The sequence below is a fragment of the Rana temporaria genome, chromosome 3 (assembly GCF_905171775.1).
Source record: "Rana temporaria chromosome 3, aRanTem1.1, whole genome shotgun sequence".
Classification (NCBI taxonomy): domain Eukaryota; kingdom Metazoa; phylum Chordata; class Amphibia; order Anura; family Ranidae; genus Rana; species Rana temporaria.
The window spans coordinates 709,419-735,960 of record NC_053491.1 but is presented as its reverse complement, the minus strand read 5'-3'; the positions used below and the strand labels follow the sequence as shown (position 1 = coordinate 735,960).

General features: G+C 52.9%; 1 protein-coding gene across 1 annotated transcript in view; it reads left to right on the top strand.

The window, feature by feature from the left end:
• Positions 1–26,542, top strand: part of SLC4A5 (solute carrier family 4 member 5) — a 165,511-nt gene that overhangs the window by 52,852 nt on the left and 86,117 nt on the right. Inside the window, 7 exon segments of the mRNA XM_040342174.1 lie at positions 8,275–8,435; positions 9,499–9,654; positions 14,314–14,409; positions 15,953–16,008; positions 16,367–16,524; positions 21,470–21,557; positions 24,548–24,702. Of these exon segments, the coding sequence (XP_040198108.1) occupies positions 8,275–8,435; positions 9,499–9,654; positions 14,314–14,409; positions 15,953–16,008; positions 16,367–16,524; positions 21,470–21,557; positions 24,548–24,702 (870 nt within the window).

Below are 26,542 nucleotides of genomic sequence, written 5' to 3'. Positions count from 1 at the left end.
CCCCCCCCCAGTCACCAGACAACACTTCAGTGTAGAGGGGAAACACCAAACTGATTTATTATCACACATGGACACCACAGATAAATAACTCAGAGACACTCCCCCCCACCCTTGGAAAACAGGGCGGGTTAAACTGTCCAATGACAATGGACACACAGGTCAGGTGTGTTCAAACTTCTCATCAGTAAACAGTCTTATCAGCAGGGGGGCTGCTGGAGGAATCCCCCCTCCCTCTTTCCTCACAGCAAACACACTTACACATCCCATAATAATTGAGGCTTCAGACACCACAATAGACAATAGAATACAGTCACACCCCAAACAATCACAGCAAAGAGTCCGCAACAGACAACACACAATATATACAACATTGAGTGTGACTAGTACAGATCATAGTGGGGTTCTCAGTACCCCTATTAGAGACACGGGGGGATCTACACATAAGAGGGTCAGGGAAGCTGGACAAGGAGCCTCCAGAACTCTCCAGGGTAAGCCGAGTTCCACAAACCCCCCACCCAAAGTAACCCCCGTCACAGCCCTCCACCCAAAGTGCCCCCCGTCACAGCCCCCCTCACAGCCCCCCACCCAAAGTGACCCCCGTCACAGCCCCCCACCCAAAGTGCCCCCCGTCACACCCTCAGAGAGGAATTCCACCACAAGCCACCATGAAGAATCTATGAAGAAAACCATAGAGAACTCTTGAAATGGAACCTTGGGGTACCATGTGGCACCATACAACCACAGAGCCAAGCGCCCCATTCAATGGGAGGAGAGAAGGCGGAGCCTCGTCCATCTCCAGGGGGGGTGGCTTGTGCCGGACTCCTCATTTGCCCCTCCATCCCTCCCCCACCCTCTCGGTGTACGGCGGAGCTCTCTCCAGTGATTCCCGGCCTGGCCTGAAATGTTTAGGAAGATTAGGATTTGTTCTGCTTAGGAATCAGAGAAAGTTCCTTCAAGCCTCCCCTTGTTTCTGGCCGTAATCCATAATAAGTCATGAAGAGAGGAGATATTTGTGGATTATATTGGTGGGGGGAAGAAAAACATACATGAGAACGGCGATCCTACGAGATTCCGAATAAATCCCTGACCGGTCACATATACAGAGACACGCTCCGCCTTTCATCATTACAGTGACTGTGTCTAGGCTGAGATGATGTCATCAGTCTGCTGCAGAGCATTTCCTCAGTCTCCCCTCCCCCTGAGATCAGATTATTGTCATAAATCAGAAGGGGGAGGGGCTGCTCTGTGTCAAACAATTGTGAGAGCCGAGCCGGGACTGGTCTGGCTGTTTGGTCCCGGTGCATTGCCACGAAATGAGATTTGCCATCGGATGACATGGTCCGCCTCCATCACATCCTATTGGCTCACTCCTGTCACGTGACAGATTTATACGTCAAGAATCGACGCGAACATCAGTCTCAGCTATAGGCTATCATAGGATCTCCTCTCCCTGTGATAGCTGAAGCTGCACGGAGCTCACATGGCCTCTGTGGCCCGATTCCGAGAGCGAAAGCTCATACATTTACTAGGCTAATAAATGTTCTCCTTCATTACAATGTCACTTCGGGATCTACAGCGCTATCGGGATCCCAATGCCCGATAGCGCTGTCAGCGTGCCTCCCGCCAGTGCTAACTACACCCCGCGCCTGCAGCTCTACTCCCCGTCCCCGTTAAGGCTCAGGGAACGGGGAACAGAAAGTAGAGCATCGGGTGCAGGTAAAGTAGTAGTGCGCAGGCGCAGCACTACGCAAATAGCTCCGTGCAGCTTCAGCTATCACAGGGAGAGGAGATCCTATGATAGCCTATAGCTGAGACTGATGTTCGCGTCGATACTTGACGTTTAAATATGTCACGTGACAGGAGTGAGCCAATAGGATGTGATGGAGGCGGACCATCTCATCCAATGGCAAATCTCATTTCGTGGCAATGCACCAGGTTCCGTTCCCTGATAGGCACACAGCAGCCAGGCACATGGCATTTCACAGTTGCTCGAGTCAGAGGACAGTCTGCGTGTGTCTTTTATATTGAACTGGGATAGGGTGAGCCTGGCGATACTTCAATAAACTGACCCTGAACTATTCCTTCAGGGTGAGGACGCCCCTTTAAAGTGAAGGTGAATTGGTCCTCCACAGGGGCCCCTCAGGAATACAGTCCTGAATGTGCAAAGGAGGCCAAAGGAGGTCCCCAGGTTCCGAATGGCTGCAGTACTGGTCAGTTCTTGTGGTGGGATTGCCGGTGTCCTGGAACCTTAGAAGATCGGCGGGGCCAGAGGACCCCCAGCCAAGACAGAAGCTGGGACCCCAAAAAGGATTCTTCTAGCTGCAGGTGAACTCCCAGCAATGCCACAGTCTCAGGTTGGGTCTCACTCCCCCCCAGGAACAAGATTGCTCACTTCTGGGCCCCACCCTCTTTATACCCCCTTCAGCCCCCTGCTGGTCACTCACTTCTGGGCCCCACCCTATTTATACCCCCTTCAGCCCCCTGCTGGTCACTCACTTCTAGGCCCCACCCTATTTATACCCCCTTCAGCCCCCTGCTGGTCACTCACTTCTGGGCCCCACCCTCTTTATACCCCCTTCAGCCCCCTGCTGGTCACTCACTTCGGGGCCCCACCCTATTTATACCCCCTTCAGCCCCCTGCTGGTCACTCACTTCGGGGCCCCACCCTATTTATACCCCCTTCAGCCCCCTGCTGGTCACTCACTTCTGGGCCCCACCCTATTTATACCCCCTTCAGCCCCCTGCTGGTCACTCACTTCTGGGCCCCACCCTCTTTATACCCCTTCAGCCCCCTGCTGGTCACTCACTTCTGGGCCTCACCCTCTTTACACCCCCTTCAGCCCCCTGCTGATCACTCACTTCTAGGCCCCACCCTCTTTATACCCCCTTCAGCCCCCTGCTGGTCACTCACTTCTAGGCCCCACCCTATTTATACCCCCTTCAGCCCCCTGCTGGTCACTCACTTCTGGGCCCCACCCTCTTTATACCCCTTCAGCCCCCTGCTGGTCACTCACTTCTGGGCCCCACCCTCTTTATACCCCCTTCAGCCCCCTGCTGGTCACTCACTTCTGGGCCCCACCCTCTTTATACCCCCTTCAGCCCCCTGCTGGTCACTCACTTCTGGGCCCCACCCTATTTATACCCCCTTCAGCCCCCTGCTGGTCACTCACTTCGGGGCCCCACCCTCTTTATACCCCCTTCAGCCCCCTGCTGGTCACTCACTTCTGGGCCCCACCCTATTTATACCCCCTTCAGCCCCCTGCTGGTCACTCACTTCTAGGCCCCACCCTATTTATACCCCCTTCAGCCCCCTGCTGGTCACTCACTTCTGGGCCTCACCCTCTTTATACCCCCTTCAGCCCCCTGCTGGTCACTCACTTCTGGGCCCCACCCTATTTATACCCCCTTCAGCCCCCTGCTGGTCACTCACTTCTGGGCCCCACCCTATTTATACCCCCTTCAGCCCCCTGCTGGTCACTCACTTCTGGACCTCACCCTCTTTATACCCCCTTCAGCCCCCTGCTGGTCACTCACTTCGGGGCCCCACCCTCTTTATACCCCCTTCAGCCCCCTGCTGGTCACTCACTTCTGGGCCCCACCCTATTTATACCCCCTTCAGCCCCCTGCTGGTCACTCACTTCTGGACCTCACCCTCTTTATACCCCCTTCAGCCCCCTGCTGGTCACTCACTTCTGGGCCTCACCCTCTTTACACCCCCTTCAGCCCCCTGCTGATCACTCACTTCTGGGCCCCACCCTATTTATACCCCCTTCAGCCCCCTGCTGGTCACTCACTTCTAGGCCCCACCCTATTTATACCCCCTTCAGCCCCCTGCTGGTCACTCACTTCTGGGCCCCACCCTATTTATACCCCCTTCAGCCCCCTGCTGGTCACTCACTTCTGGACCTCACCCTCTTTATACCCCCTTCAGCCCCCTGCTGGTCACTCACTTCTGGGCCTCACCCTCTTTACACCCCCTTCAGCCCCCTGCTGATCACTCACTTCTGGGCCCCACCCTATTTATACCCCCTTCAGCCCCCTGCTGGTCACTCACTTCTGGACCTCACCCTCTTTATACCCCCTTCAGCCCCCTGCTGGTCACTCACTTCTGGGCCTCACCCTCTTTACACCCCCTTCAGCCCCCTGCTGGTCACTCACTTCTAGGCCCCACCCTATTTATACCCCCTTCAGCCCCCTGCTGGTCACTCACTTCTAGGCCCCACCCTCTTTATACCCCCTTCAGCCCCCTGCTGGTCACTCACTTCTGGGCCTCACCCTCTTTATACCCCCTTCAGCCCCCTGCTGGTCACTCACTTCTGGACCTCACCCTCTTTATACCCCCTTCAGCCCCCTGCTGGTCACTCACTTCTGGGCCTCACCCTCTTTACACCCCCTTCAGCCCCCTGCTGATCACTCACTTCTGGGCCCCACCCTATTTATACCCCCTTCAGCCCCCTGCTGATCACTCACTTCTGGGCCCCACCCTCTTTATACCCCCTTCAGCCCCCTGCTGATCACTCACTCCACTGACCAGGGATTGGCTGAAGAGACATTAAAGGTCCGCTGAATTAAATTTTTCAGATGTCAGCCGCTGACATTTAATATGAGGACACTTACCTGTCCAGAGCGCCTGCGATGTCGGCACCCAGAGCCCATCTCTCCCTCAGTTCTTGGGTGCTGCCACCTCCATCTTTGGTAAGGGAATCAGGAAGTGAAGCCTTGCTGCGTCACTTCCTGGTTCCCTACTGCGTATGTGCTGCGTGATCTGAAAGGTCCCTGCTGTCTTCTGGGACCTGTGTGGTAGATAGTTGCATTATCTGTGGCTATCTATGCCCAGAAGTGGTGCAAATATCTGGATTACACCGGTATCCGCTCCCCCCTCCCCCTTACCAATATTTATTTATTTTACTACTCTGTGAATACTTTGGATTCTTTGTGATTTGAATTTCTTGTAGGGAGTTTTATGCACATTGGGAAATATTAAGTGTATTATGAATATTGAGTTCTTTTTTTTTGCCGTCTGTATTTCTCTGGGGAGATTTCTGCTGACTTCCCGTTCTGACAAAATATGAGAACAAAATCTCCCAATCAGAGACCCGGCAATATAAACTCAGCATTGGTTCTGAGGAGCGTCCCGATCATGTCATAAGACCCCACAGAAGACCCCACAGAAGACCCCACAGAAGACCCCACAGAAGACCCCACATAAGACCCCACATAAGACCCCACAGAAGACCCCACATAAGACCCCACAGAAGACCCCACATAAAACCCCACATAAGACCCCACATAAGACCCCACAGAAGACCCCACATAAGTCCCCACATAAGACCCCACATAGGATTCCACATAAGTCCCCACATAAAACCCCACATAGGACCCCACATAAGACCCCACAGAAGACCCCACAGAAGACCCCACATAAGACACCACATAAGACCCCACATAAGACCCCACAGAAGACCCCACATAAGACCCCACATAAGACCCCACAGAAGACCCCACATAAGACCCCACATAAGACATCACATAGGACCCCACATAAGACCCCACATAAGACCCCACATAAGACCCCACATAGGATTCCACATAGGACCCCACATAAGACCCCCACATAAGACCCCACATAAGACCCCACATAAGACCCCACATAAGACATCACATAAGACCCCACATAAGACCCCACATAAGACATCACATAAGACCCCACATAAGACCCCACAGAAGACCCCACATAAGACATCACATAAGACCCCACATAAGACCCCACATAAGACCCCACAGAAGACCCCACAGAAGACCCCACATAAGACCCCACAGAAGACCCCACATAAGACCCCACATAAGTCCCCACATAAGACCCCACATAAGACCCCACAGAAGACCCCACATAAGACCCCACAGAAGACCCCACATAAGACCCCACATAAGACCCCACAGAAGACCCCACATAAGACCCCACAGAAGACCCCACATAAAACCCCACATAAGACCCCACATAAGACCCCACAGAAGACCCCACATAAGTCCCCACATAAGACCCCACATAGGATTCCACATAAGTCCCCACATAAAACCCCACATAGGACCCCACATAAGACCCCACAGAAGACCCCACAGAAGACCCCACATAAGACACCACATAAGACCCCACATAAGACCCCACAGAAGACCCCACATAAGACCCCACATAAGACCCCACAGAAGACCCCACATAAGACCCCACATAAGACATCACATAGGACCCCACATAAGACCCCACATAAGACCCCACATAAGACCCCACATAGGATTCCACATAGGACCCCACATAAGACCCCCACATAAGACCCCACATAAGACCCCACATAAGACCCCACATAAGACATCACATAAGACCCCACATAAGACCCCACATAAGACATCACATAAGACCCCACATAAGACCCCACAGAAGACCCCACATAAGACATCACATAAGACCCCACATAAGACCCCACAGAAGACCCCACAGAAGACCCCACATAAGACCCCACAGAAGACCCCACATAAGACCCCACATAAGTCCCCACATAAGACCCCACATAAGACCCCACATAAGTCCCCACATAAGACCCCACATAAGACCCCACATAAGACCTCCACATAAGACCCCACATAAGACCCCACATAAGTCCCCACATAAGACCCCACATAAGACCCCACATAAGACCCCACATAGGACCCCACATAAGACCCCCACATAAGACCCCACAGAAGACCCCACAGAAGACCCCACATAAGACCCCACAGAAGACCCCACAGAAGACCCCACAGAAGACCCCACATAAGACCCCACAGAAGACCCCACATAGGACCCCACAGAAGACCCCACAGAAGACCCCACATAAGACCCCACATAGGACCCCACAGAAGACCCCACAGAAGACCCCACAGAAGACCCCACATAAGACCCCACATAAGACCCCACATAAGACCCCACATAAGGCCCCACATAAGACCCCACATAAGTCCCCACATAAGACCCCACATAAGTCCCCACATAGGATTCCACATAGGACCCCACATAAGACCCCACATAAGACCCCACATAAGACCCCACATAAGTCCCCACATAAGACCCCACATAAAACCCCACATAAGACCCCACATAAGACCCCACAGAAGACCCCACATAGGACCCCACATAAGACCCCACAGAAGACCCCACATAAGACACCACATAAGACCCCACATAAGACCCCACATAAGACCCCACATAGGACCCCACATAAGACCCCACATAAGACCCCACATAAGACCCCACATAAGACCCCACATAAGACATCACATAGGACCCCACATAAGACCCCACATAAGACCCCACATAAGACCCCACATAGGATTCCACATAGGACCCCACATAAGACCCCCACATAAGACCCCACATAAGACCCCACATAAGACCCCACATAAGACATCACATAAGACCCCACATAAGACCCCACATAAGACATCACATAAGACCCCACATAAGACCCCACAGAAGACCCCACATAAGACATCACATAAGACCCCACATAAGACCCCACATAAGACATCACATAAGACCCCACATAAGACCCCACATAAGACCCCACAGAAGACCCCCACATAAGACCCCACATAAGACCCCACATAAGACCCCACATAAGTCCCCACATAAGACACCACATAAGACCCCACATAAGTCCCCACATAAGACCCCACATAAGACCCCACATAAGACCCCACATAAGACATCACATAAGACCCCACATAAGTCCCCACATAAGACCCCACATAAGACCCCACATAAGACATCACATAAGACCCCACATAAGTCCCCACATAAGACCCCACATAAGTCCCCACATAAGACCCCACATAAGACCCCCACATAAGACCCCACATAAGACCCCACATAAGACCCCACATAAGACATCACATAAGACCCCACATAAGACCCCACATAAGACATCACATAAGACCCCACATAAGACCCCACAGAAGACCCCACATAAGACCCCACATAAGACCCCACATAAGACCCCACATAAGACCCCACATAAGTCCCCACATAAGACCCCACATAAGACCCCACATAAGACCCCACATAAGACATCACATAAGACCCCACAGAAGACCCCACATAAGACCCCACATAAGACCCCACATAAGACATCACATAAGACCCCACAGAAGACCCCACATAAGACCCCACATAAGACCCCACATAAGACCCCACATAAGTCCCCACATAAGACCCCATGTCCTAAATGTTGACCCTTCACACAGGTGGCTGAAGTTTGAGGAGAAGGTTGAAGAAGGAGGAGAACGGTGGAGTAAGCCGCACGTGTCCACGCTGTCCCTTCATAGCCTCTTCGAGTTGCGGACGTGTCTTCAGACGGGAACCGTGCTGCTGGACTTGGACGGCTATTCCCTCCCACAGATTGTCGGTATGTCGTCCTTCAGATGGGGGGTTCATATGTAGGCCAGGAATCCCCCCACACAGCCTTGTAATGATAAATACGGACAGATTCATCTTTTCTCAGAAACCCGACATTGGGGTAATAAGTAGCCGTACTCAGCCAATCAGATGAACTTTAGGTGCTCATTCACATGCGGGGGGAAGGGGGGAAGCTGCCCTTGGGAACGCTGCATGGCCAGAGAGTTTAGAATTGAACCAATGAAACAAAGGGGCTCAGAGCCGGTTCACACAGGGGGGCCTGGGATCCCAAGTCTCCCCAAGTCTCCCCAAGTCATCCCAAGTCTCCCCAAGTCTCCCCAAGTCGTCCCAAGTCTCCCCAAGTCTCCCCAAGTCTCCCCAAGTCTCCCCAAGTCGTCCCAAGTCTCCCCAAGTCGTCCCAAGTCTCCCCAAGTCTCCCCAAGTCTCCCCAAGTCTCCCCAAGTTGTCCCAAGAAAATGAATGGAGGTGAATGGAGCCGTCTTAATAATGTACACTACTGAGGTCGCTCCGACTTCAGAAAAGGTTCCTGTACTACTTCAATCCGACTTGTAGGCGATTTGTACCCATTGATTTCAATGGAAGTCGCCTCAGAAGTCGGATCCTGTGTCTTAACTGAAGCAACTTTCCAGGAAGATAACATACATTTCTCAGGCAAACCCCTCCCCTCCCCCCCTCCCCCAGAGCTGATTGTTGTTTGATTGGCCACTGGAACGCCTCCTGTCCTGGAGGTGACTTGAAGTTGCCTTGTAAGTTGCCTGATGATTAATACTCAAGTCGTGTCCATGTTGCCCCCCAAAGTCGTGCTGGAAGTCCCGTTGCCCCCCCCCCCCCCCCCTGTGTGAACCGACGCTCACTCTTCATAGAGGGCACTGCACCTCCCAACCTTCCTAAATGAGTCCAACTAAAATCTCCATTCTGAAACCATCAATATATAAACTTCCAGAAGACAATTCAGGATAATTTTACTAACCACCATGATACTTCCCCTTTAAGTAGCCTAGGCCCACAAGGGACATACCATTGAGTATACCTGAGGGGGGTTTCTATTACAGATGACATCATAGAAAAGCAGGTGGAAGATGGATTACTTAAGCCTGACCTCAGAGAGAAACTCAGCTTTGTCCTCCTGAGGAAACACAGACACCAGACCAAGAAACCCATCCACCGGTCCTTGGCGGACATCGGGAAGTCTGTCTCCTCCAGTACAAGTGAGTTCCTGGAAACCTTCAGTAAATTGGGTATTTCCATATGAATACATATACAGTGTCATTTTTTTTATATATAAATACATTTATAATTTGCTGGCAGGCCTTGTTAGGGTTGGGTTTAAGGTTGGTGTTAGGGTTAGGGTTGGTTTTAAGGTTGGTGTTAGGGTTAGGGTTGGGTTTAAGGTTGGTGTTAGGGTTAGGGTTGGGTTTAAGGTTGGTGTTAGGATAGGGTTGGGTTTAAGGTTGGTGTTAGGATAGGGTTGGGTTTAAGGTTGGGGTTAGGGAGGGGGCTAGGGTTGGGTTTAAGGTTGGTGTTAGGATAGGGTTGGGTTTAAGTTTGGTGTTAGGATAGGGTTGGGTTTAAGGTTGGTGTTCGGGCTAGGGTTGGGTTTAAGGTTGGTGTTAGGGTTAGGGTTGGGTTTAAGGTTGGTGTTAGGGATAGGGTTGGGTTTAAGGTTGGTGTTAGGATAGGGTTTGGTTTAAGGTTGGTGTTAGGATAGGGTTGGGTTTAAGGTTGGTGTTAGGGTTAGGGTTAGAGTTGGTGTTGGGGTTAAGGTTGGGTTGGGTTGGAGTTGGGGTTAGAGCTGAAATTAGGGTTGGGGTTAGGTTTGCGGTAAGAGTTGGGGTTTGGGTTGGGCTGGGGTTAGGGTTAGATTGGTCTTAGGGTTTGGGCTAGAGTTGGTGTTAGGGTTGAGGTTGTGGTTGTGTTGGGGTTAGGGTTGGGTTAGAGTTGGGGTTAGAGCTGGTTTTAGGCTGGATTCACACTTGTGTGGTGCGAATTTCAGGTCTCTTATCTCTGCAGAGAGATAAGAGAACTGCTCAGCAGATCATCTCCATTTTAGCTGCGAATTTGGAGACCTGGGAGAGGGGGGGAGGGGATAAGTGTATTGAGCTGAATGAGAGAAATCCTGATGAGAACTAAACACATGTGCGAATCAGATGCGTGCCCATAGAAGATAATGGGCCTGAATTCGCACCTGAGCCGCACCGCAATGCCTAGAAAAGGCACACGGTTTTACGGCAATGCGCAGTGCGAATGCATCGCACATATGTGAACCAGCCTCATTGAAATCAATGTATTTTATAATGTTATGCAAATTGGATGCGGTTTAGGCCACAACCAATTCACATAGGTGTGAACCCGGCCTTAGGGTTAGATTTGGGGTTCGAGTTGGAGTTGGGGTTGGGGTTGGGATTATAGTTGGTATTAGGGCTGCGGTTAGAGTTTGGTTGGGGTTGGGTTGGAGTTTAGAGCTGGTTTTAGGGTTGGGGTTAGAGATGGGATTAAGGTTGGGGTTAGGGTTGGGGTTGGGTTGGTGTTAGGGTTTGAGCTAGAGTTGAGGTTGAGGGTTGAGGTTATGGTTATGTTGGGGTTAGAGTTGGGTTGGGGTTAGGGTTGGGGTTGGTGTTAGAGTTGGGTTGGTGTTAGGGTTAGAGTTGGGGTTGGGTTGGGGTTAGGGTTGGGGTTGTGTTGGGGTCAGAGTTGGGGTTGGGTTGGGGTTAGGGTTGGGGTTGTGTTGGGGTTAGAGTTGGGGTTGGTGTTAGAGTTGGGGTTGTGTTGGGGTTAGAGTTGGGGTTGGGTTGGTGTTAGAGTTGGGTTGGTGTTAGGGTTAGAGTTGGGGTTAGGTTGGTGTTAGAGTTGGGTTGGTGTTAGGGTTAGAGTTGGGGTTGGGTTGGTGTTAGAGTTGGGTTGGTGTTAGGGTTAGAGTTGGGGTTGGGTTGGTGTTAGAGTTGGGTTGGTGTTAGGGTTAGAGTTGGGGTTGGGTTGGTGTTAGAGTTGGGTTGGTGTTAGGGTTAGAGTTGGGGTTGGGTTGGTGTTAGGGTTGGGTTGGTGTTAGGGTTAGAGTTGAGGTTGGGTTGGTGTTAGGGTTGGGTTGGTGTTAGGGTTAGAGTTGGGGTTGGGTTGGTGTTAGGGTTAGAGTTGGGGTTGGGTTGGTGTTAGAGTTGGGTTGGTGTTAGGGTTAGAGTTGGGGTTGGGTTGGTGTTAGAGTTGGGTTGGTGTTAGGGTTAGAGTTGAGGTTGGGTTGGTGTTAGGGTTGGGTTGGTGTTAGGGTTAGAGTTGGGGTTGGGTTGGTGTTAGAGTTGGGTTGGTGTTAGAGTTAGGGTTGGGTTGGTGTTAGAGTTGGGTTGGTGTTAGGGTTAGAGTTGGGGTTGGGTTGGTGTTAGGGTTGGGTTGGTGTTAGGGTTAGAGTTGGGGTTGGGTTGGTGTTAGGGTTGGGTTGGTGTTAGGGTTAGAGTTGGGGTTGGCTTGGTGTTAGAGTTGGGTTGGTGTTGGGGTTAGAGTTGGGGTTGGGTTGGTGTTAGAGTTGGGTTGGTGTTAGGGTTAGAGTTGGGGTTGGGTTGGTGTTAGGGTTGGGTTGGTGTTAGGGTTAGAGTTGGGGTTGGGTTGGTGTTAGAGTTGTGTTGGTGTTAGGGTTAGAGTTGGGGTTGGGTTGGTGTTAGGGTTGGGTTGGTGTTAGGGTTAGAGTTGGGGTTGGGTTGGTGTTAGAGTTGGGTTGGTGTTAGGGTTAGAGTTGGGGTTGGGTTGGTGTTAGAGTTGGGTTGGTGTTAGGGTTAGAGTTGGGGTTGGGTTGGTGTTAGAGTTGGGTTGGTGTTAGGGTTAGAGTTGGGGTTGGGTTGGTGTTAGGGTTGGGTTGGTGTTAGGGTTAGAGTTGGGGTTGGGTTGGTGTTAGGGTTAGAGTTGGGGTTGGGTTGGTGTTAGAGTTGGGTTGGTGTTAGGGTTAGAGTTGGGGTTGGGTTGGTGTTAGAGTTGGGTTGGTGTTAGGGTTAGAGTTGGGGTTGGGTTGGTGTTAGAGTTGGGTTGGTGTTAGGGTTAGAGTTGGGGTTGGGTTGGTGTTAGAGTTGGGTTGGTGTTAGGGTTAGAGTTGGGGTTGGGTTGGTGTTAGAGTTGGGTTGGTGTTAGGGTTAGAGTTGGGGTTGGGTTGGTGTTAGGGTTAGAGTTGGGGTTGGGTTGGTGTTAGAGTTGGGTTGGTGTTAGGGTTAGAGTTGGGGTTGGGTTGGTGTTAGGGTTATAGTTGGGGTTGGGTTGGTGTTAGAGTTGGGTTGGTGTTAGGGTTAGAGTTGGGGTTGGGTTGGTGTTAGGGTTAGAGTTGGGGTTGGGTTGGTGTTAGGGTTGGGTTGGTGTTAGGGTTAGAGTTGGGGTTGGGTTGGTGTTAGAGCTGTGTTGGTGTTAGGGTTAGAGTTGGGGTTGGGTTGGTGTTAGAGTTGGGTTGGTGTTAGGGTTAGAGTTGGGGTTGGGTTGGTGTTAGAGTTGGGTTGGTGTTAGGGTTAGAGTTGGGGTTGGGTTGGTGTTAGAGTTGGGTTGGTGTTAGGGTTAGAGTTGGGGTTGGGTTGGTGTTAGAGTTGGGTTGGTGTTAGGGTTAGAGTTGGGGTTGGGTTGGTGTTAGGGTTAGAGTTGGGGTTGGGTTGGTGTTAGAGTTGGGTTGGTGTTAGGGTTAGAGTTGGGGTTGGGTTGGTGTTAGGGTTAGAGTTGGGGTTGGGTTGGTGTTAGATTTGGGTTGGTGTTAGGGTTAGAGTTGGGGTTGGGTTGGTGTTAGGGTTAGAGTTGGGGTTGGGTTGGTGTTAGAGTTGGGTTGGTGTTAGGGTTAGAGTTGGGGTTGGGTTGGTGTTAGGGTTAGAGTTGGGGTTGGGTTGGTGTTAGGGTTGGGTTGGTGTTAGGGTTAGAGTTGGGGTTGGGTTGGTGTTAGAGTTGGGTTGGTGTTAGGGTTAGAGTTGGGGTTGGGTTGGTGTTAGAGTTGGGTTGGTGTTAGGGTTAGAGTTGGGGTTGGGTTGGTGTTAGAGTTGGGTTGGTGTTAGGGTTAGAGTTGGGGTTGGGTTGGTGTTAGAGTTGGGTTGGTGTTAGGGTTAGAGTTGGGGTTGGGTTGGTGTTAGAGTTGGGTTGGTGTTAGGGTTAGAGTTGGGGTTGGGTTGGTGTTAGAGTTGGGTTGGTGTTAGGGTTAGAGTTGGGGTTGGGTTGGTGTTAGGGTTAGAGTTGGGGTTGGGTTGGTGTTAGAGTTGGGTTGGTGTTAGGGTTAGAGTTGGGGTTGGGTTGGTGTTAGGGTTAGAGTTGGGGTTGGGTTGGTGTTAGAGTTGGGTTGGTGTTAGGGTTAGAGTTGGGGTTGGGTTGGTGTTAGGGTTAGAGTTGGGGTTGGGTTGGTGTTAGGGTTAGAGTTGGGGTTGGGTTGGTGTTAGGGTTAGAGTTGGGGTTGGGTTGGTGTTAGGGTTAGAGTTGGGGTTGGGTTGGTGTTAGGGTTTGAGCTAGAGTTGATGTTACAGTCGATGTTAGGGTTGAGGTTATGGTTGTGTTGGGGTCAGAGTTGGTGTTGGGGTTATGAGTTATGGTGGGGTTTGGGTTAGAGATGAGTTGGGTTTGGGTTAGAGTTTGGATGAGGTTTGGGTGGGGTTGGGGTTAGAGTTGGGTTAGATTTGGTGTTAGTGTTGTGTTGGGGTCAGAGTTGGTGTTGGGCTTATGATTTATGGTGGGGTTGGGGTTAGAGTTTGGATGAGGTTTGGGTGGGGGTGGGGTTAGACTGGGATAACCGTAGTGACCCAGCTCCTCCATCTGGCAGTTAAGGTGTCACCCCCGGGAATTTGGTCCAGCGATCCTCATCAGCACGGTTACAGGTTCCTTTGCCTTTTTTATTCCACGTTTAGCATTGCCAATTTTATTTGTGTTTGTAGATCGAATTCCCGCCCCAAGTGTTCCGGTCGGCGCTCATCTCCATCGATCTACGGAAGATCTGAGAATGAGGCAGAGCTCCAGCTACGGAAGATTACGTAGGCATTTTCTATTTCTAATGATCTCTCGGGATCTTCCCGTCTTCTCAATCTGACAAATAATCCAGAAATACTGAAAACAGGAACTAAACCCTCCAATGCAGCCCAGGAGGCCGCCATCTTGGTCTCTGATCTGCAGTTGCCATGGTGATGCTCATGTGATCAGTTATGACTCCGGTCATTTGATGACATCACAGTCGGCTGTTTCCAGCAGATCTCGGCTGTTTCCTGCAGATCTCGGCTGTTTCCTGCAGATCTTGGCTGTTTCCTGCAGATCTCGGCTGTTTCCTGCAGATCTCGGCTGTTTGCTGCAGATCTCGGCTGTTTTCTGCAGATCTTGGCTGTTTTCTGCACATCTCGGCTGTTTGCTGCAGATCTTGGCTGTTTCCTGCAGATCTCGGCTGTTTCCTGCAGATCTCGGCTGTTTGCTGCAGATCTCGGCTGTTTTCTGCAGATCTTGGCTGTTTTCTGCACATCTCGGCTCTTTTCTGCAGATCTCGGCTGTTTCCTGCAGATCTCGGCTGTTTCTTGCAGATCTCGGCTGTTTCCTGCAGATCTCGGCTGTTTCCTGCAGATCGCGGCTGTTTCCTGCAGATCTCGGCTGTTTTCTGCAGATCTCGGCTGTTTTCTGCACATCTCGGCTCTTTTCTGCGGATCTCGGCTGTTTCCTGCAGATCTCGGCTGTTTCCTGCAGATCTCGGCTGTTTCCTGCAGATCTCGGCTGTTTGTTGCAGATCTCGGCTGTTTCCTGCAGATCTCGGCTGTTTGCTGCAGATCTCGGCTGTTTGCTGCAGATCTCGGCTGTTTTCTGCAGATCTCAGCTGTTTCCTGCAGATCTCGACTGTTTCCTGCAGATCTCGACTGTTTCCTGCAAATCTCGGCTGTTTCCTGCAGATCTCGGCTGTTTCCTGCAGATCTCGGCTGTTTTCTGCAGATCTTGGCTGTTTCCTGCAGATCTCGGCTCTTTTCTGCAGATCTTGGCTGTTTCCTGCAGATCTCGGCTGTTTCTTGCAGATCTCGGCTGTTTTCTGCATATCTCGGCTGTTTTCTGCAGATTTCGGCTGTTTTCTGCAGATCTTGGCTGTTTCCTGCAGATCTCGGCTGTTTTCTGCACATCTCGGCTCTTTTCTGCGGATCTCGGCTGTTTCCTGCAGATCTCGGCTGTTTCCTGCAGATCTCGGCTGTTTCCTGCAGATCTCGGCTGTTTCCTGCAGATCTCGGCTGTTTCCTGCAGATCTCGGCTGTTTCTTGCAGATCTCGGCTGTTTTCTGCAGATCTCGGGTGTTTTCTGCAGATTTCGGCTGTTTTCTGCAGATCTTGGCTGTTTCCTGCAGATCTCAGCTCTTTTCTGCAGATCTCGGCTGTTTCCTGCAGATCTCGGCTGTTTCCTGCAGATTTCGGCTGTTTCCTGCAGATCTCAGCTGTTTTCTGCAGATCCATTCCTAATGACCTCACTGAATGAACTCCTTCCTCCACCTTCTCCCCTTAGCTCCTGATTTTTTCCGAGTTCTTCTGAATGTCGATTGTTTGTATTTCTCTGTAGGTCACGCTCAGAGTCGGAGTATGAACGATATCACCGACGCCCCGAGCTCAGACCAGGTAAGTGGCCCCCTGGACCCTCTGCAGTGTATTCTAGTGAAGGGGGTCCCATACATCTCTATGATGGTTATTTTGGGGTGACGGGACAGATTATACTAGTACTTTGGGGACACGCTGACATTGGGACCCCGACCCTGAAATGTAAAGCCCCGCCCACAGGGATCAATGGGCACGACAGTGAAGATTGAAGGCATGGAGGGTGTGGAGGGCACAGGGGGCCCCACTGACCCTGAAATGTAAAGCCCCGCCCACAGGGATCAATGGGCACGACACTTGTGAATAGCAGCATGGAGGGCACAGGGGGCCTCACTGACCCGCACAATAGAAGATCCGGAATATTTGTGTCTCTGACTTGCAGATGAGAAACAAGTTCATGAAGAAGATCCCGCGGGACGCCGAGGCCTCCAATGTCTTGGTGGGGGAAGTGGACTTCTTGGATAAACCCTTTGTGGCTTTTGTACGGCTCGTCCAATCCCTGATGCTGGGCGGAGTCACCGAGGTTCCGGTTCCCACAAGGTAAGAGAAGTCATTGGCTAGACAATAGAAGATCCCTCAATAGGGACTTCATAGGGATCACCAGAGAGCCAAGAATGACCATTGCTGTCATTTGACTGCCATGTTTTCTGTTACCTGAGGTGCTCATAGGTTTATCCAGATAGACACGCCTCCTAATATGATCCCTATGGGTGTGATCCCCTCCTTGTATGATCCCTATGGGTGTGATCCCCTCCTTGTATGATCCCTATGGGTGTGATCCCCTCCTTGTATGATCCCTATGGGTGTGATCCCCTCCTTGTATGATCCCTATGGGTGTGATCCCCTCCTTGTATGATCCCTATGGATGTGATCCCCTCCTTGTATGATCCTTACAGATGTGATCCCCTCCTTGTATGATCCCTATGGGTGTGATCCCCTCCTTGTATGATCCCTATGGGTGTGATCCCCTCCTTGTATGATCCCTATGGATGTGATCCCCTCCTTGTATGATCCTTACAGATGTGATCCCCTCCTTGTATGATCCCTACAGATGTGATCCCCTCCTTGTATGATCCTTACAGGTGTGATCCCCTCATTGTATGATCCCTACAGATGTGATCCCCTCCTTGTATGATCCCTATGGGTGTGATCCCCTCCTTGTATGATCCCTACAGATGTGATCCCCCTCCTTGTATGATCCTTACAGATGTGATCCCCTCCTTGTATGATCCCTATGGGTGTGATCCCCTCCTTGTATGATCCCTACAGATGTGATCCCCTCCTTGTATGATCCTTACAGATGTGATCCCCTCCTTGTATGATCCTTACAGATGTGATCCCCTCCTTGTATGATCCCTACAGATGTGATCCCCCTCCTTGTATGATCCCTATTGGTGTGATCCCCTCCTTGTATGATCCTTACAGATGTGATCCCCTTCTTGTATGATCCTTACAGATGTGATCCCCTCCTTGTATGATCCTTACAGATGTGATCCCCCTCCTTGTATGATCCCTACAGATGTGATCCCCTCCTTGTATGATCCTTACAGATGTGATCCCCCTCCTTGTATGATCCCTACAGATGTGATCCCCTCCTTGTATGATCCCTACAGATGTGATCCCCTCCTTGTATGATCCCTACAGATGTGATCCCCTCCTTGTATGATCCCTACAGATGTGATCCCCTCCTTGTATGATCCTTACAGATGTGATCCCCCTCCTTGTATGATCCCTACAGATGTGATCCCCTCCTTGTATGATCCCTATGGATGTGATCCCCCTCCTTGTATGATCCCTATGGATGTGATCCCCTCCTTGTATGATCCCTATGGATGTGATCCCCTCCTTGTATGATCCCTACAGATGTGATCCCCTCCTTGTATGATCCTTACAGATGTGATCCCTCCTTGTATGATCCCTACAGATGTGATCCCCTCCTTGTATGATCCTTACAGATGTGATCCCCTCCTTGTATGATCCCTACAGATGTGATCCCCTCCTTGTATGATCCTTACAGATGTGATCCCCTCCTTGTATGATCCCTACAGATGTGATCCCCTCCTTGTATGATCCTTACAGATGTGATCCCCTCCTTGTATGATCCCTACAGATGTGATCCCCTCCTTGTATGATCCCTACAGATGTGATCCCCTCATTGTATGATCCCTACAGATGTGATCCCCTCCTTGTATGATCCCTACAGATGTGATCCCCTCCTTGTATGATCCCTACAGATGTGATCCCCTCCTTGTATGATCCCTACAGATGTGATCCCCTCCTTGTATGATCCCTATGGGTGTGATCCCCTCCTTGTATGATCCCTATGGGTGTGATCCCCTCCTTGTATGATCCTTACAGATGTGATCCCCTCCTTGTATGATCCCTATGGGTGTGATCCCCTCCTTGTATGATCCCTACAGATGTGATCCCCTCCTTGTATGATCCCTACAGATGTGATCCCCTCCTTGTATGATCCTTACAGATGTGATCCCCTCCTTGTATGATCCCTACAGATGTGATCCCCCTCCTTGTATGATCCCTATTGGTGTGATCCCCTCCTTGTATGATCCTTACAGATGTGATCCCCTTCTTGTATGATCCTTACAGATGTGATCCCCTCCTTGTATGATCCTTACAGATGTGATCCCCCTCCTTGTATGATCCCTACAGATGTGATCCCCTCCTTGTATGATCATTACAGATGTGATCCCCCTCCTTGTATGATCCCTACAGATGTGATCCCCTCCTTGTATGATCCCTACAGATGTGATCCCCTCCTTGTATGATCCCTACAGATGTGATCCCCTCCTTGTATGATCCCTACAGATGTGATCCCCTCCTTGTATGATCCTTACAGATGTGATCCCCCTCCTTGTATGATCCCTACAGATGTGATCCCCTCCTTGTATGATCCCTATGGATGTGATCCCCCTCCTTGTATGATCCCTATGGATGTGATCCCCTCCTTGTATGATCCCTATGGATGTGATCCCCTCCTTGTATGATCCTTACAGATGTGATCCCCTCCTTGTATGATCCCTACAGATGTGATCCCCTCCTTGTATGATCCTTACAGATGTGATCCCCTCCTTGTATGATCCCTACAGATGTGATCCCCTCCTTGTATGATCCTTACAGATGTGATCCCCTCCTTGTATGATCCCTACAGATGTGATCCCCTCCTTGTATGATCCCTACAGATGTGATCCCCTCCTTGTATGATCCCTACAGATGTGATCCCCTCCTTGTATGATCCCTACAGATGTGATCCCCTCCTTGTATGATCCCTACAGATGTGATCCCCTCCTTGTATGATCCCTACAGATGTGATCCCCTCCTTGTATGATCCCTATGGGTGTGATCCCCTCCTTGTATGATCCCTATGGGTGTGATCCCCTCCTTGTATGATCCTTACAGATGTGATCCCCTCCTTGTATGATCCCTATGGGTGTGATCCCCTCCTTGTATGATCCCTACAGATGTGATCCCCTCCTTGTATGATCCTTACAGATGTGATCCCCTCCTTGTATGATCCTTACAGATGTGATCCCCTCCTTGTATGATCCCTACAGATGTGATCCCCCTCCTTGTATGATCCCTATTGGTGTGATCCCCTCCTTGTATGATCCTTACAGATGTGATCCCCTTCTTGTATGATCCTTACAGATGTGATCCCCTCCTTGTATGATCCTTACAGATGTGATCCCCCTCCTTGTATGATCCCTACAGATGTGATCCCCTCCTTGTATGATCATTACAGATGTGATCCCCCTCCTTGTATGATCCCTACAGATGTGATCCCCTCCTTGTATGATCCCTACAGATGTGATCCCCTCCTTGTATGATCCCTACAGATGTGACCCCCTCCTTGTATGATCCCTACAGATGTGATCCCCTCCTTGTATGATCCCTACAGATGTGATCCCCTCCTTGTATGATCCCTACAGATGTGACCCCCTCCTTGTATGATCCCTACAGATGTGATCCCCTCCTTGTATGATCCCTACAGATGTGATCCCCCTCCTTGTATGATCCCTATGGGTGTGATCCCCTCCTTGTATGATCATTACAGATGTGATCCCCTCCTTGTATGATCCCTACAGATGTGATCCCCTCCTTGTATGATCCCTACAGATGTGATCCCCTCCTTGTATGATCCCTACAGATGTGACCCCCTCCTTGTATGATCCCTACAGATGTGATCCCCTCCTTGTATGATCCCTACAGATGTGATCCCCCTCCTTGTATGATCCCTATGGGTGTGATCCCCTCCTTGTATGATCATTACAGATGTGATCCCCCTCCTTGTATGATCCCTACAGATGTGATCCCCTCCTTGTATGATCCCTACAGATGTGATCCCCTCCTTGTATGATCCCTACAGATGTGACCCCCTCCTTGTATGATCCCTACAGATGTGATCCCCTCCTTGTATGATCCTTACAGATGTGATCCCCCTCCTTGTATGATCCCTACAGATGTGATCCCCTCCTTGTATGATCCCTATGGATGTGATCCCCCTCCTTGTATGATCCCTATGGATGTGATCCCCTCCTTGTATGATCCCTATGGATGTGATCCCCTCCTTGTATGATCCTTACAGATGTGATCCCCTCCTTGTATGATCCCTACAGATGTGATCCCCTCCTTGTATGATCCTTACAGATGTGATCCCCTCCTTGTATGATCCCTACAGATGTGATCCCCTCCTTGTATGATCCTTACAGATGTGATCCCCTCCTTGTATGATCCCTACAGATGTGATCCCCTCCTTGTATGATCCCTACAGATGTGATCCCCTCATTGTATGATCCCTACAGATGTGATCCCCTCCTTGTATGATCCCTACAGATGTGATCCCCTTCTTGTATGATCCCTATGGATGTGAACAATTTTATACCATTGATACAGTTTTATACTACAACCATTGGTTGGTTGGTTGGTTGGTTGATTGCTTTATTGATTGATTGATTGATTGATTGGTTGGTCGATTAGTTGATTGGTTGGTTGATTTGTTGGTTGGTTGGTTGGTTGCTTTATTGATTGATTGATTGGTTGGTTGGTTGATTAGTTGATTGTTGGTTGGTTGATTGATTGGTTGGTTGGTTGGTTGATTGGTTGGTTGATTGATTGGTTGGTTGGTTGATTAGTTGATTGTTGGTTGGTTGATTGATTGGTTGGTTGGTTGGTTGATTGGTTGGTTGATTGATTGGTTGGTTGGTTGGTTGATTGAGTGATTGGTAGGTTGATTGGTTGGTTAGTTTGGTTTTCAGTTTTCTGCTTCATTGATTCATATACAGTATAACGCTCTACTTGAGCCGCCGGCCTACTCTAAGGCAGGAGGAATGAGAATTATCATTGTGTGGAGGATTATCATACCATAGATGAAGAGACCCGTCCTCTGATATCCAATCACACGGCTCATTTCATAGTATATCTGGATAGTAATCTCTTCTGTATTCATCTCGTGTTCTCTGATTGGCAGGTTCATGTTCATTCTATTGGGTCCGATGGGGAAAGCCAAATCCTACACCGAGATTGGCCGGGCGATGGCGACCCTCATGGTGGACGATGTGAGTATGTGGATGGGCAATGGAGGATGGGAGGAGTTGTCTAATAATAGTATATAGAATGGTGTATATGGGGGGCGGGGGATGGGATAGGACTCCTCCCCTTAGGATTTCATTGCTCTCTCTCTCTGGGTGGTGGGACGGGGTCGGTCTGGGGGAATGTCTGTCCGGGTCAGTCTGGGGGAATGCCGGTCCGGGTCAGTCTGGGGGAGTGCCGGTCCGGGTCAGTCTGGGGGAATGCCGGTCCGGGTCGGTCTGGGGGAATGCCGGTCCGGGTCAGTCTGGGGGAATGCCGGTCCGGGTCAGTCGGGGGGGAATGCCGGTCCGGGTCAGTCTGGGGGAGTGCCGGTCCGGGTCAGTCTGGGGGAGTGCCGGTCCGGGTCAGTCTGGGGGAATGCCGGTCCGGGTCGGTCTGGGGGAATGCCGGTCCGGGTCAGTCTGGGGGAATGCCGGTCCGGGTCAGTCTGGGGGAGTGCCGGTCCGGGTCAGTCTGGGGGAATGCCGGTTCGGGTCAGTCTGGGGGAATGCCGGTCCGGGTCAGTCTGGGGGAGTGCCGGTCCGGGTCAGTCTGGGGGAATGCCGGTCCGGGTCAGTCTGGGGGAATGAGGGTCCGGGTCAGTCTGGGGGAATGCCGGTCCGGGTCAGTCTGGGGGAATGTCTGTCCGGGTCAGTCTGGGGGAATGCCGGTCCGGGTCAGTCTGGGGGAATGCCGGTCCGGGTCGGTCTGGGGGAATGCCGGTCCGGGTCAGTCTGGGGGAGTGCCGGTCCGGGTCAGTCTGGGGGAATGCCGGTCCGGGTCAGTCTGGGGGAGTGCCGGTCCGGGTCAGTCTGGGGGAATGCCGGTCCGGGTCAGTCTGGGGGAATGCCGGTCCGGGTCGGTCTGGGGGAGTGCCGGTCCGGGTCGGTCTGGGGGAATGTCGGTCCGGGTCGGTCTGGGGGAATGTCGGTCCGGGTCAGTCTGGGGGAATGCCGGTCCGGGTCAGTCTGGGGGAATGCCGGTCCGGGTCGGTCTGGGGGAATGCCGGTCCGGGTCAGTCTGGGGGAATGCCGGTCCGGGTCAGTCTGGGGGAATGCCGGTCCGGGTCAGTCTGGGGGAATGCCGGTCCGGGTCAGTCTGGGGGAATGCCGGTCCGGGTCGGTCTGGGGGAATGCCGGTCCGGGTCGGTCTGGGGGAATGCCGGTCCGGGTCGGTCTGGGGGAATGCCGGTCCGGGTCGGTCTGGGGGAGTGCCGGTCCGGGTCAGTCTGGGGGAATGCCGGTCCGGGTCAGTCTGGGGGAATGCCGGTCCGGGTCAGTCTGGGGGAATGCCGGTCCGGGTCAGTCTGGGGGAATGTCGGTCCGGGTCAGTCTGGGGGAGTGCCGGTCCGGGTCAGTCTGGGGGAATGAGGGTCCGGGTCAGTCTGGGGGAATGCCGGTCCGGGTCAGTCTGGGGGAATGCCGGTCCAGGTCAGTCTGGGGGAGTGCCGGTCCGGGTCAGTCTGGGGGAATGCCGGTCCGGGTCAGTCTGGGGGAATGCCGGTCCGGGTCAGTCTGGGGGAATGCCGGTCCGGGTCAGTCTGGGGGAATGCCGGTTCGGGTCAGTCTGGGGGAATGCCGGTCCGGGTCAGTCTGGGGGAATGCCGGTCCGGGTCAGTCTGGGGGAATGCCGGTCCGGGTCAGTCTGGGGGAATGCCGGTCCGGGTCAGTCTGGGGGAATGCCGGTCCGGGTCAGTCTGGGGGAATGCCGGTCCGGGTCAGTCTGGGGGAATGCCGGTCCGGGTCAGTCTGGGGGAATGCCGGTCCGGGTCGGTCTGGGGGAATGCCGGTCCGGGTCAGTCTGGGGGAATGCCGGTCCGGGTCAGTCTGGGGGAATGTCGGTCCGGGTCAGTCTGGGGGAGTGCCGGTCCGGGTCAGTCTGGGGGAATGAGGGTCCGGGTCAGTCTGGGGGAATGCCGGTCCGGGTCAGTCTGGGGGAATGCCGGTCCGGGTCAGTCTGGGGGAATGCCGGTCCGGGTCAGTCTGGGGGAATGCCGGTCCGGGTCAGTCTGGGGGAATGCCGGTCCGGGTCAGTCTGGGGGAATGTCGGTCCGGGTCAGTCTGGGGGAATGCCGGTCCGGGTCAGTCTGGGGGAATGCCGGTCCGGGTCAGTCTGGGGGAGTGCCGGTCCGGGTCAGTCTGGGGGAATGAGGGTCCGGGTCAGTCTGGGGGAATGCCGGTCCGGGTCAGTCTGGGGGAATGCCGGTCCGGGTCAGTCTGGGGGAGTGCCGGTCCGGGTCAGTCTGGGGGAATGCCGGTCCGGGTCAGTCTGGGGGAATGCCGGTCCGGGTCAGTCTGGGGGAATGCCGGTCCGGGTCAGTCTGGGGGAATGTCGGTCCGGGTCAGTCTGGGGGAATGCCGGTCCGGGTCAGTCTGGGGAAATGCCGGTTCGGGTCAGTCTGGGGGAATGCCGGTCCGGGTCAGTCTGGGGGAATGCCGGTCCGGGTCAGTCTGGGGGAATGCCGGTCCGGGTCAGTCTGGGGGAATGCCGGTCCGGGTCAGTCTGGGGGAATGCCGGTCCGGGTCAGTCTGGGGGAATGCCGGTCCGGGTCAGTCTGGGGGAATGCCGGTCCGGGTCAGTCTGGGGGAATGCCGGTCCGGGTCGGTCTGGGGGAATGCCGGTCCGGGTCAGTCTGGGGGAATGCCGGTCCGGGTCAGTCTGGGGGAGTGCCGGTCCGGGTCAGTCTGGGAGAATGCCGGTCCGGGTCAGTCTGGGGGAATGCCGGTCCGGGTCAGTCTGGGGGAATGCCGGTCCGGGTCAGTCTGGGGGAATGCCGGTCCGGGTCGGTCTGGGGGAATGCCGGTCCGGGTCAGTCTGGGGGAATGCCGGTCCGGGTCAGTCTGGGGGAGTGCCGGTCCGGGTCAGTCTGGGAGAATGCCGGTCCGGGTCGGTCTGGGGGAATGCCGGTCCGGGTCAGTCTGGGAGAATGCCGGTCCGGGTTGGAGTTTCGCTCTGATTCTCTCTTCTTGTTATTTAGCTCTTCAGTGACGTCGCCTACAAAGCCCGAGACCGAGAGGATCTGATCGCCGGAATAGACGAGTTCTTAGATGAAGTCATCGTCCTTCCCCCTGGAGAGTGGGACCCCACAATCCGAATAGAACCCCCCAAAAAGATCCCGTCCGCTGATCAGAGGTCAGCACACCGTGCCTGAGGCTTTCATCCAATCCCTCCACTCCGTGTCCTCCACCCCTCTCCACCAATCCCTCCACTGACCTCCATTCAGTGTCCTCCACCCCTCTCCACCAATCCCTCCAATGGTCTCCATTCAGTGTCCTCCACCCCTCTCTACCAATCCCTCCACCGACCTCCATTCAGTGTCCTCCACCCCTCTCTACCAATCCCTCCACTGGTCTCCATTCAGTGTCCTCCACCCCTCTCTACCAATCCCTCCACTGACCTCCATTCAGTGTCCTCCACCCCTCTCTACCAATCCCTCCACTGACCTCCATTCAGTGTCCTCCACCCCTCTCCACCAATCCCTCCACTGACCTCCATTCAGTGTCCTCCACCCCTCTCTACCAATCCCTCCACTGACCCCCATTCAGTGTCCTCCACCCCTCTCCACCAATCCCTCCACTGACCTCCATTCAGTGTCCTCCACCCCTCTCTACCAATCCCTCCACTGACCTCCATTCAGTGTCCTCCACCCCTCTCTACCAATCCCTCCACTGGTCTCCATTCAGTGTCCTCCACCCCTCTCTACCAATCCCTCCACTGACCTCCATTCAGTGTCCTCCACCCCTCTCTACCAATCCCTCCACTGGTCTCCATTCAGTGTCCTCCACCCCTCTCTACCAATCCCTCCACTGACCTCCATTCAGTGTCCTCCACCCCTCTCTACCAATCCCTCCACTGACCTCCATTCACTGTCCTCCACCCCTCTCTACCAATCCCTCCACTGACCTCCATTCAGTGTCCTCCACCCCTCTCTACCAATCCCTCCACTGGTCTCCATTCAGTGTCCTCCACCCCTCTCTACCAATCCCTCCACTGACCTCCATTCAGTGTCCTCCACCCCTCTCTACCAATCCCTCCACTGACCTCCATTCAGTGTCCTCCACCCCTCTCTACCAATCCCTCCACTGGTCTCCATTCAGTGTCCTCCACCCCTCTCTACCAATCCCTCCACTGACCTCCATTCAGTGTCCTCCACCCCTCTCTACCAATCTCTCCACTGACCTCCATTCAGTGTCCTCCACCCCTCTCCACCAATCCCTCCACTGACCTCCATTCAGTGTCCTCCACCCCTCTCTACCAATCCCTCCACTGACCTCCATTCAGTGTCCTCCACCCCTCTCTACCAATCCCTCCACTGACCTCCATTCAGTGTCCTCCACCCCTCTCTACCAATCCCTCCACTGGTCTCCATTCAGTGTCCTCCACCCCTCTCTACCAATCCCTCCACTGGTCTCCATTCAGTGTCCTCCACCCTTCTCTACCAATCCCTCCACTGACCTCCATTCAGTGTCCTCCACCCCTCTCTACCAATCCCTCCACTGACCTCCATTCAGTGTCCTCCACCCCTCTCTACCAATCCCTCCACTGGTCTACATTCAGTGTCCTCCACCCCTCTCTACCAATCCCTCCACTGACCTCCATTCTGTGTCCTCCACCCCTCTCTACCAATCCCTCCACTGACCTTCATTCAGTGTCCTCCACCCCTCTCCACCAATCCCTCCACTGACCTTCATTCAGTGTCCTCCACCCCTCTCCACCAATCCCTCCACTGACCTCCATTCAGTGTCCTCCACCCCTCTCTACCAATCCCTCCACTGACCTCCATTCAGTGTCCTCCACCCCTCTCTACCAATCCCTCCACTGACCTCCATTCAGTGTCCTCCACCCCTCTCTACCAATCCCTCCACTGACCTCCATTCAGTGTCCTCCACCCCTCTCTACCAATCCCTCCACTGGTCTCCATTCAGTGTCCTCCACCCCTCTCTACTAATCCCTCCACTGGTCTCCCATGGCC